The following is a 12,133-nucleotide window of genomic DNA, read 5'->3' on the forward strand; positions in this document are numbered from 1 at the left end:
ACCCCGCTGGCCGTGCCGCGGTTCCTTCCTGCGCCTCTATCTGCATCCGGGTCTGTGGGATTTGCGCTCCACTGGCCGGCCGGGGTCGCTCAAGGGTGGCTGGGTGTTGGCAGTTCCCTCTGTTTCAGCGTCGGAGGAGTCGGTGGGTCAGCCGGTAAGTTTTGCGGGGAGGCAGCCCAAGAAGGGAACTGGGGCGGGGGACCCGGCAGCGACTTCGCCCTGTGCGGGCTTTGTGCCGAGACGGGACGCCGGGCCGGGGCGGAATGGGGTCTCAGGAGCCTCGAAGCTGGGGGCGCGTGGGGTCCCTGGCCCTGCCCCTCGCGGACCTGTTTGTCCCCTCCGGATTTGGGCCTCCAGGAGGAGGCGTCCCTGTGCTCTCCTCTCTCGGGGCTTTCTCCTGACACCTCTCCCTACACTTCTAACAGTCATCCTCATTTGCATTGGCTACGGTTTGCCGAGTGAGGGCTGAGGGGGGGTCTGCAGTCCCCGCCTCCTGGGCAGGAATCGCAGCCTTCTCTGCTGCCTGTCGTCCCTTCTCGGGTCGTTCCCACACGCGAGGCCAGGCCACCCTTACCCTGTCAGGTCAGGTCAGGTGGAGTAGGGAAAAGCTCGGAGCAGAGGATCTGCAAGTGCAGATTCTGGTGCTGGCCCCGCCGTTAACTAGCTGTGTAACTTCAGGGGTGTAGATGTCGCCATCCAGCTTTGAAGTTTTGCGATTTATATTCAGCAGCTCATTTTCCTAGCGATGCACATCCAAAATGAATCAGCACCTGAGGGAAGACGAGAGGAGGGTGGTGCTCTGCTGTTTTTTGATGCTGAATTGTCGTGATGCCAGGGAATTGCGTAAGACCTCAGTAGTTTGGATCTCTGAGGATTCGCAAAACCTGGAAAAGTCAAATCTTAAAATCCTAAATAAATGTGGTGGAGAAATCGTTTTTTCCTCTAAGTGAGGGGATTCAGTTGGGATTTTTGGAGGTTAACTCTGCACCCTCCAGAGAGTTTAAGAAAACAAAAAGTTGCCTGTACCTTGGTCTGAGAGACTTGCTTGAACTTCGTTTCAGTGAGGTGTGTAGTGTTCTTAACAAATTTCACCCTGATGACGAGTATCTCCTGTGATAATTTGTAAAAGCGGAGATTCTTTAGACTTCATTTCAGATCTTTTGAGTCACTGTCTCTAGGGAGAGGGACCTGAGAATCTGTATTTTTAACCAGCATCCTAAGTGATTCTAAACCGATAATACAACTTTGGCATATGGGTCTTTGAGTCAGATACACTTAGTTTTAAAGCCAACTCCCCGGGCCACATTTTAACGTCAGCAATAAACTTCTCAAAGTTACAATTTTCTGTATCTGAAGAATAAGGATAATGATTTCAACCTCAGAGACAATTAAGTGATTCTAAGCCCTTTGACAATGGAGTTCTTAATCATTTTTGTGTCTACAGAAACTAGTATAGTGTTTAGTATGTAATAGGTCTTCAAGTGTGTGTTGAACTGAGAAAAATAGCATAACCAGGACACAGAAGACATTGGAATGCTCTAATGCTTCTCATCCTCCTTACCTTGTTTTTTCATTTTATTAACAAATCAGTTTGCCATATATTCTTGTTAGAAGTAAATACATCATTTGATGGTCTTTACAGCCAATAACTGTTTCTGCTTATTTGGTTTAACTCTAACATTGTTTTTGACATTAGATTATGGATATATTTAAATGGAGGCTGAGTCCATTTGTTGGACTGAATTTATGACTATGTAATTTATTTTCTGTAAATAAATAGTTGTTACCGGGCCAGAATTCTAGATCATGGTGATCATAATTTTTTGTTGTTGTGTCAGAATTCTAAACTGTTGTCTTCTTAAAGACATTTAGATTCCATACATTCATTATAAGAAGACCTTTTACTCCCATTAATTTAGAAAATTTGACTTATTACTCTGTAAAGTATGTGGTTACAAAACCCTTTTACTCCCATTAATTTAGAAAATTTGACTTATTACTCTGTAAAGTATGCGGTTACAAAACTCAGGAATGCTGAAACAATACTATAAAAGGCTTGGTATTGGTAACCGATTCATTTAAATATAAAACTAAGAATTAAAATCTAAGAATGATGGGAATTGTTGTTATAGAATGTAGTGTGTAAGTGTTACAAGGGGATGTTTATACACTATGGGTGATAATATAAATTATTTCAACTTTATAGAAAAGTGTATGGAGATTTCTCGAAGAACTAAAAATAGAACTGCTATTTGATCAGACAATCTCACTACTGGGTATCTACCCAAAGAAAATAATTAATTATATCAAAAATATACCTACAGTCATTTTTATCGCAGGACTATTCACAGTGAGGGAGTAGAATGGAGGCAGGGAACTTAAGGCTAATTTGTGTTGCTTCCTAAAGCCGAATCAAATCCCATTTCCCCATGCCCAGGTAGCAAAGGATCAAAGGCTACTCTCCCTACAATACGCTGCCTTCCACCACCTCTCAGATGGAAGGGGAAAGTGCCTTGGATTGGAAGAGGACTACTTTGCTCAGCCCCACCTAATGATATGTAGGTTTTTAATTTTGAAGGTTTTTGCCAAATTGCCATACAGAGAGACTACAATACCAAAATCCACAGATGCTTAAGTCCCTCATCTTAAATGGCATAGTATTTAAAATAAATGCTGAGTATTCAAAAGAAAGACAAAGATGCAAACATCTTTTTCCCTGAATATCTTCAGTCCTTGGTTGCTTGAATCCTTGAATATGGAACCCACAGAAGGCTGACTAAAATGATCTAGCCCACTGCCTGAAACTCAGGGTCTGCTCAAAAGAGAACAGCTATTATTACTATTTTTAAAATTCAGATTGTATGTGTGCATGTCCTTCTTAAGTAATGTACTTTTTAAAATCAACAGTATATTATGCTTCTGTTTCAGTGCTCTATTATTTTAAATTATTAAATTTAAATTTATCTTTATTTATTATGTAAAGTGTTCTATAATGGACTTTTCTCAGGTTTGAAATTCTTGTTCTGGAAGCTGTGCATCACCATAATGAGGCTTGTAATTCTTGATAACTATGACTTGGCTAGTGAATGGGCAGCCAAATACATCTGTAATCGCATCATTCAGTTCAAACCTGGACAGGACAGATATTTTACACTGGGTTTACCAACAGGTAATAAACTTCTTTTTCCATTTTAGATTCTAACATCATCTAAATTTAATTTTGATTGAATTGTCGGTTTTCTCTATGCAACTTACTTTTCCCATTCATTTATTGCCATATCACTAATTGAACATCATAGTATAAAAAGCCATTAAAATGCATATATATAAAATCTGTCTAAAATTTGTTACTAGTTCTTGTGTCAAAATTCAGTCTTACCTGTCACTCCAAAATGCAATAGTAAATATTGTAACTTAAGTGATATTCATATTTTTTATACATTTTCTAGTAGTCCTTTGTTTTGGGGAGCCTTGCTTTTACCGTTCATACCAGTTTTTAGGTGATTGGCTTTCTTATTAATCATTAAGTGATACCTAAGGTATGTACTGTTGCCTCTTAACTTCACCTGCTTTATAAATTCTTACTGATATAGAAATTGTAAATTATAAATTATGTAATGTTTATTAGCTTTTATTCTTTAGTTCTATTATAGATGTGTTACAAGTGAAAAGTATGTCATCATCACAGTTTAAGGAGAAGCATTAATTACATATTTTAGTGAATTCAGTTTTCCATTAAAGATTCTCTTAAAAAATGACCAGGTGGTGTCATTTGATCTATGGCACTTTATTTGATATTATTGACCCATGATTTCCACAAAGAATATTAGACCTAGAACTAAAATTGCTCCTTATTGACTGCAAGGCATTTGTTCTATACCCCTGAGCCTTGGTTTTTTTACCTTTAAGAAGGATAAAGATAATAACTTAAGATGCTAAGATAGTGTATGTGTATACTGTATATACTCTATAAATTTATAGTTCCTATAAGTGTATTTTATTTAAAGACTATTTTCTCCTACTTCTCCCTTCATACATGCTGATTACATAAAAACTACAATTGTAATTTTTTTTCACTTGAGTAATATCCATGAATGGTACTCTTCAAGTTGATTTTTTTGTTTTGCTTTTTCTCTTTTGGTCCAGGGCAGTAGATCTTGGTGAGAATGGCAAAAGGGGATTTTTTTTTTCCACTGGACACACCAGTACTACACCCTCAGCACCCTCAGTTCTGATATGTGAGCCCTTGTGGTTGAACGTGATTTCTGTATTGTTTGCACACTGTTACCCTTCATTAAACTCAGCCTACTTCTATTAATGACATTGTGCTAATTAAGATGCAGAAAAAACTAATTTGAGTTGAGGACAGAAAGACTTAGAGAGTCTTAAATGTCAGCAGTGCTCAACATGTTTTTGTGTATTTAGATCTACAACTTTTGCTTTATTTTGGGTAGTATAACTGCTAGTAATATTAACCTGCCAGGCGAGTATCTCTGGAAAGCTTTGTTGACATTTGGCATTACTCTCCTTCATTGACCACTGACAAGGTTAATTATGTCCTCTTCCCCTCTTCCCCCACTGCTTTGAGACTTGAACATGCAAATTGCTAGTATCAGGATGTAATGTAATTATCTCCCTACCAAGCATAATTTCTGGACAATATCTGTTCAACTTTGTATTTGCTCACATGATCTTAATGAGTGTGAACATTTTAAGGCCTCCATGCTGTGGGCCTGATCTGCTTCCCAAAACTTATTCCCACCATTCCCCTACACAGAACTGGGCTAGGCAGTTTTGACTGCTTCCATTTCAAGAATAGGCCTGAACTTGCTGACTGCTGTGCTTTGCTTTCACTCATGTTCCTAGCATGTTATTTAATGGAATCTATAGAGCTCTGGCACTAGACCTATCTCAGTTTGAATCCCTGGTTTCACAGCCATGTGATATTTGGCAAATTTCTTAATCTTTTGACCCAGCTATTCTATCTCAAAATTGGAAAGATAATGCTAATTTCTCAAGTTTGTGAGCTTTACATGAGGCAATATATAAAAACACCAGCACAGCATCTAGCCACATGGTAGACAGATGTCATCATTGAACCTCCTGCTCCATCTTTTCTCTGCTCTGAGTTACAGTTCCCTCTTTATGGAAATTGTATCCCTTCATCAAGACTGAATTGAAATGCCATTTTCTTTCATTGCTCTTCTAACTAGCAAGACTATAGACTTTTTTCTTTGATGTACTGTAATACTCAAACTTACTTTAAATTATTTAGAATGTTTTTCCTTGTGTCATGGTTATTTTGTACTTGCTTATCCCTATATTGTGAGTTCTTACAGGAAAGAAGTCTTAATCTTTGTTTCATATAAATCATAGTAGGTACTTACTAAATTGTGTTAGTAAATGACCATTACTTACAAAGCAAATATTAAAATGAAGTTTCTTTAACCAGTTTTTTTCTTCAATCTTTTTTTAGCCACATTGATTACAAAATAGAAAATGAATGTTTTTGTCACCTCTGTTGTGATAGCTCACCTTTTTACTCATATATCCTTCAATTGAGAGACTCCTATAACTCATCTCTTGACACTAAAAGAGATTCATTTATATTTCTAGAAAGGAAGAGGGAAAGCATATTTATCCATCTTTTAGACAAGTTTCATGTTAGTGGGCTATAGCTCATTGAGAAAGAATGGTAAAATTTGACTACATAATTTTTAAATTAATAATTGCAATTTAAAACAACATATGTACTTAGCTTTTAGAAAATCTTTAATTCTTCTGTGAACCAATGTGGTATGTATTTATAGCCTTTTCTATTATTCTGTCGTCTCAAATGAGAGGCAATCTTTTTACTATTTTTGAATTTCCTTTGTATTTGTCAAAGACTTTAGTTTAATCAGATTTCTGTATGATATTGAATTGGAATTTTTTTGTGCAGCCTTTTGTTTTGCACTGTTTTGTTTTGTGATGGTGGGTTAACTAGGAATCAGTACTTCAAGTAGGATTGGGAGGGCCAGATAACTTGTTATAAGAATGCAGTCAATCTAGCCTTTCAGTTTGAAGTTAAAATGAAAAAAATAAAAGGTAACAAATTTAGAAAACAAAGATGAAGGCCATCCTCAAGTGGCTAAATTTATTTTGGCATATCATGAAGCATCATCTTTTTACATATCAACTATAACTTTATAAAACATGTAAAAAGAATTACATTATAAAACAATAGAATCAAGAGCTCAGATGAAATATCACAAGCCAAGATCCTCCTTCCTTTAAGTTCTCTCTATCTTAAACAAAATCACTTTTTTCTCACCTTACACATTTTAGCTGATACATGCTGAAGGTATCAAAAGATGAGAAACAGGGGCTCCGGTTAAAGAGCTGTAAGGCTAAAGTCCCTCACTCAATCTTTGCTACTTTCAGATTCTATTTTGAAAGTAGTGGCAATATTTAAATTTAGCTCTGGTTTCCCTTTTGATTTCAGTAAGTGGTCAACACTTGACCTATTTATATATCATTTGTGCAAGAACTCAAGATTTTTTTCAAAAAGGTAGATTTTTAAAAATTCAAACATATACTCTAAAAGTTTTTAATCTTAGAATTTGTAATACTAATTCCCAATACCCAACAACTCAAGGATAATTTTCCAAGCTTTACTTTTTATTTACGGATTTCCAGCTTTATTCAGCAAATTTTAGTTTACCAAAATTTCAAAGTACTTGTTAATTGATTATGTATTTAAGTGAATAATTGCCTAATTAGAAATACAGAATATTAAGTAAGAAAAGGATAGGTAAAGTTAATAAAAAGTTTTTTTAATGGATTATTAAGTCATGTTAGAAAATGGAATTTTTATGTCTTTTAGGGAGTACACCTTTAGGATGCTATAAAAAACTAATAGAGTTTCATAAGAATGGACACCTTTCTTTTAAATATGTGAAGACCTTTAATATGGATGAATATGTAGGTAAGCTGTACTTAAATACATTGAATATATTATTTGGATATGTTATATTTTGAATAAAATGAATGTAGTTTTAAACTATTAGTATATTTGAATTTATGTTTTGAATATAATATTAATGTATGAATATATTTCTAGAATGTAATATAATGCCTTGAGATGAGGTTGGTAGTTTATATAAAAACCTGTATTTTTGTGATAGCAGCACAGAATAGTAGAAGGAATGAAGGACTAGAAATCAGAAGATCTGCATTCATCCTGGGCTCTGCCACTCAACAGTGATGTAACTTTAAGCCAGTCTACTCACATTTCTCATTCTCTTTCTTCTCAAGGCAGCGTTAAAACCAGTGTTGTCGGGATCAACTAAGAAATGTATATGTAAAAGTAATTGGTTAAGTATTTTTTCAAATAAAAAGCTATACTGGTAGCCCTGAAGCGTTTATAATTTATTGTCAACTTGCCTACCTGAAATCTATGATGCATAGAAACTGTCAAAATTTAAATATAGAAATACATATTTAATGGTAGCATAAATGGTAGCCAAAGAACTGCTGTGATCCCACATAATCTGCACACATATAGGATGAATAGAGGAGGAACATGGCTGTCATTTCACTTGAATGTCTAATTTATTTTGGGCTTAACACATAAGTCAGTTTCATTGGTTAAAATTTTGTGTGTTTGAGAAGTGGAGTATAGTGATTAAATGCACATGAACTATATGTGTTTGAATCCTAACTCCTTTGTAAACTATGGGACTTTTGGGAAAGATCTCTGTATTTCAATTGTTCACCTATAAAATGAGATAACAGTATTTCATAAGATGTTTTATGAATTATTGCATACATTTAAGGTGATTAATACTGGGTATATAATCATATATTCCACACAAAAAGGCTTTTAAATTGAATATGGCATAGAGAAGTTAGAGATAGTAAATAGTGTTTATAACTTAAACAGAAAAAAAAAACTTTAGATTTATTTCTAGGAATTCTTATATTTTTAATAACTTCATCTTTAGGTCTTCCGAGAAATCATCCTGAAAGCTACCATTCTTATATGTGGAATAATTTTTTTAAGCATATTGATATAGATCCTAATAATGCACATATCCTTGATGGGAATGCTGCAGATTTACAAGCAGAATGTGATGCCTTTGAAAAGAAAATAAAGGAAGCTGGAGGAATAGATCTTTTTGTTGGCGGTATGTAAAACCCTTTTGTCATTAATTGTGAGTGATTGAATTAGGGATTTTTAAACTTAAACAAGAAATCTTCCCATTGTGTAATGTAAAGAGCACTTGTGGCTGTCTGTAATACCCATTTATTCTGCTATTGATTCCTATTTTACTTCATCTTCTTTAAAAAAAAATCTTAAAAATTGCCATCTTAATCTTCAGATTGACAGCTGGAATTGTATACATTATGCTTTGAGAGGTAGATACCAATCCCCATTAAACTTTTACAATTACCACTTTAAACAGTTTACCACATTTCAAAATGAGTAATCTGTTTCTTTACCTAAAGGATAGCTTCTTTTTAGTATTTTTTTAAAACTCCAGCCAGCCTATTTATCAAATTACAGAGTTTAATCTGCATGAGGAACAGGTGGATTTTATCAGATCCCTTTAATTGTTTCGTCTTACTGAGTAATCAGTTAAGAATGATGTAAAACTGTTTAGTTATCAGCCTTAAGTTAATAGGAGTTAAGCTGTATAACTGTCATAATAAATTCCAAAATGAATGTTTAATTTATGGAATTCCACTTGTAATTTATATATGTGTGTGAGTATACATAATCTACAGTTAAAAATAGGAAGTTTTTTCTTTTGCAATGGCAACATGGTTTTCTATTATCAGTACAAACTATCACAGACAGCTAGCTTATGCTGTCAGAATAGTGTAACATCAACTAAACTAAAATCAAAATTGTTTTTTGCCAGATTCTTTAATATTCAGCTAAAAATACTAATATTGTAAATTATCTGTATATAACCTATAATAAATTTAATAGAACACTGGTCAAAATTACATGAATTCCATCTTCAATAGAGCTGTACCAAAGTTAATTTATTCTTGAAGTGGCCAAGTATGGTTGAGATAGTTGATTATCTTTGGGGAAAGTTGGGTTTTAAAGTCAGAAGTAAGATTGTATCCTGTTTTAGCCACTTAGTATCTGTATGACCTTGGAAAGTTTATTGAAGTTCAGTATAAGTACATCATTTGTATAAGAGGATTAATATTATGCTTTCCAAAATTTGTGAGAATTAATCATGTTGTAACATGTATAAAATGCCTTACACAGTGCTTGGAATGTAGTTGGTAATCCGTAAGTGCTACTTCAGTCTTCTCTTTCTCTCTCAACTATAAATGCTGAAATAATTGTCCCTTAAAATTATTGAATTCCTTGGGATTTTTAACGAATTACCTCTAAGGACATCCAGTGAGATTGAAATCTTCTCTTTGAGATAGTTTTTACTTCTACCTAGCAGAGCCAATATCATTTACTTTCTTGATAGAATGATTATTTTGTTGGAGCAAGACACCAAGTTTGACTAATTCTTTTCAAATTAGAAGGTTACCTGTTTTAAATAAACTTCACTAATATTGCTTCAGTAATCCTAGAGAACATTTGTACACTCCTGCTCTATACATATGGCTGAATTTTGAGATAATTACCATTTGTACCTTCTAATATGCAGGCTAAGACAATAGATGTTTAGATGTTTAAGAGTGTCTGCGGACTGCACAGACCATCTATCTTTAGATTTTCTAACTCCACACAAAAATCTAGTAGAATTTCTGGAATACAACCCACTTGAACTGCTTATATCAAAAAATGTTTCCACACATTTACTGTAAGGCAAAAAAGAATTTGCAATAATCCCTTTACATAATAATGCACAGTTATTAAAATGAATTCAGGGTTTTTATGTTCTGATATGGAAAGACTATATTCAAAAAAAAAAAAAAAAAGGCTCTTAGTTGTTGGAGGCTCATTATTAAAAGTGGCTGCTTGAAAAATATCTTCATTTGTGAACTTTCTCCCCCCCCATTAAATTATTGACCTTATATAAGTATGCATGTGACAAATCCCTTGTAGACTCAAAGACAGGAAACATATTTTATTATGGGGAACAAGACTGATAAGAACACTTGATTTTGTTCCTTTGCCTGCCTTCCAGAAAGTGTTCAGTGCATAAAATATTTATGGCTATAACTCTTATCTAAGATGCCTGGCAAAACTTTCCTCTTTTCTTATAACTCTAAGTCATTTTGTACTTCTTTTTAGTTAATTGGTTTTTTTTGGAGGGGGTGGGTTATGTGTAAACCACCTCAGTTTTCCTTTTGAAATAGATGTTGCATAAATTATAATTATTTATGTTTGTCACTGACACCACTAAAAAGAATTTGACTTGGTTTTTTAACCAGTTTGTCTTAAGCTTCCTGTAGTTGTCTCCCCACTCCCCCCACTTCCCAAATACATTTAAAAGAGTTTCTATGCCTCTTTGCTTAACATCTTCACTGTAGTCATGTGAGATCCAATGCCTGACAGTTTATATATACCATCTAAAGGACATAATTGTGCATAGAGAAAGAAGGATTATTGTATTTTCTTTGAACTTTTCCTTATTTGGGATGCCCTAATATTGGATGTGTATTCATGAAAGAATCTTATTTGTTGATCTAGGTTTTTATCATCATTGGATTTTTAGATGAGGTTTGGCATCTGGGTCTTACCACTACCCTTCTTTTGTTCCAGGGTTTGGTTAATAAAAACTCTAAGAACTGTGCCAAATGGGATCAAAATATCAGCTTTATTAAAGGTAAAGTTGAAATAGAGATTGCAGTTTGGGCTTGAAGCCAGAATGGGGTTTTTCACTCCTCCCCTTTGAATTGGAAACAGTAGAATGAGAAGAGCTCAAAAATGTTAATCTGCCATTGCACATTCCAGGGAATTAGAGCAGAGTTCCCTTTCCTTGGTAGAGGGAAAGAAAAAGGAGGAAATATATACTCAAATGTTCTCATTCTTCCTCTAATGGCAAACGTGTTGAGAAAAAGGGTCAAGGTGTATCATGTATTTCCTGACTTAACCCTGGCAATAAGATATACAAACATGGATTTTTAAAAATGAAATCTAGGACTGGTGCAGTGGCTCATGCCTGTAATCCCAGTTGTTTGGGAGGCTGAGGCAGGTCAGTCATTTGAGGTCAGCAGTTTCAAACCAGCCTGACTAACACGGAAAAACCCCATCTCTACTAAAAAGAAAAGAATTAGCCAGGCATGGTGGCGCATGCCTGTAATCCCAGCTACTCTGGAGGCTGAGGCAGGAGAATCGCTTGAACCCCAGAGGCGCAGGTTGCAGTGAGCCAAGATCATGCCATTGCACTCTAGCCTGGGCAACAAGAGCAAAACTCCATCTCAAAAATAATGATAATAAAACCTAGCTTTACAATAAAATCTAAATATATTAACTTTTGAAATATCTTAAAGTAATAGTGTTTTGGGTTTTTCTTTTGGTGGTGGTGTTGAGATGGAGTCTCACTCTGTTACCCATGCTGGAGTACAGTGGCTTGATCTTGGCTCACTGCAACCTGTGCCTCCCAGGTTCAAGCAATCCTGTCTCAGCCTCCCGAGTAGCTGGGAATACAGGCACCTGCCACCTTGCCCAGCATGGAGACAGGGTTTTGCCATGTTGGCCAGACTGGTCTCAAACTCCTGACCTCTGGTGATCCACCTGCCTTGGCCTCCCAAAGTGCTAGGATTACAGGCATGAGTCCCTAGGCCTGGCCTGGGTAACAGCATTTTTTAAAAGGAAAAATAAAAGAAGACAGTGGGGAAAACTAACATTTTGATTTGGTTGCATGCTTGGATTCTTTGATTTCCTAGAAAAAGGAAATAACTAATGGGACCAAAAGTAAATTAACTGGAATGATTCTAGGGTAACTCACAAACTGAAGGTAAAGTTAAAACAACCAAGTCTTTGGAAAAACAAGAACCAGAGAACCTCAGATCTCAGAAGTAGAAACTCATCATCAGTCTTCTCTCTGCATTACTGTCATCCAGTGTTTCAATTCTCCATGCCTTCTTCCTTACTGTATCCCTGGTCAAGATTCAGATCCAGACAGAGATTCTGATTGGCTCAGTCTCAGACAAGTGCTTATCTCTA

The 12,133-nt window shown here is 35.5% G+C and overlaps 1 protein-coding gene across 2 annotated transcripts in view; it reads left to right on the plus strand.

Moving 5' to 3' along the window:
• The window catches only part of GNPDA2 (glucosamine-6-phosphate deaminase 2), a 23,807-nt gene continuing 11,674 nt past the window's right edge, over positions 1-12,133 (plus strand). Inside the window, exons 1-4 of one of the 2 annotated variants that reach the window (XM_017502019.2) lie at positions 1-154; positions 3,008-3,169; positions 6,866-6,967; positions 7,986-8,168. In XM_017502019.2, coding sequence (XP_017357508.1) covers positions 3,046-3,169; positions 6,866-6,967; positions 7,986-8,168 — 409 coding nt within the window. In that variant the 5' untranslated portion in view covers positions 1-154; positions 3,008-3,045. The remainder of the gene's footprint in view (positions 155-3,007; positions 3,170-6,865; positions 6,968-7,985; positions 8,169-12,133) is intronic. The other variant, XM_037729048.1, reaches the window with a different exon arrangement.

The sequence above is a fragment of the Cebus imitator genome, unplaced genomic scaffold (assembly GCF_001604975.1).
Source record: "Cebus imitator isolate Cc_AM_T3 unplaced genomic scaffold, Cebus_imitator-1.0 Scaffold288, whole genome shotgun sequence".
NCBI lineage: Eukaryota > Metazoa > Chordata > Mammalia > Primates > Cebidae > Cebus > Cebus imitator.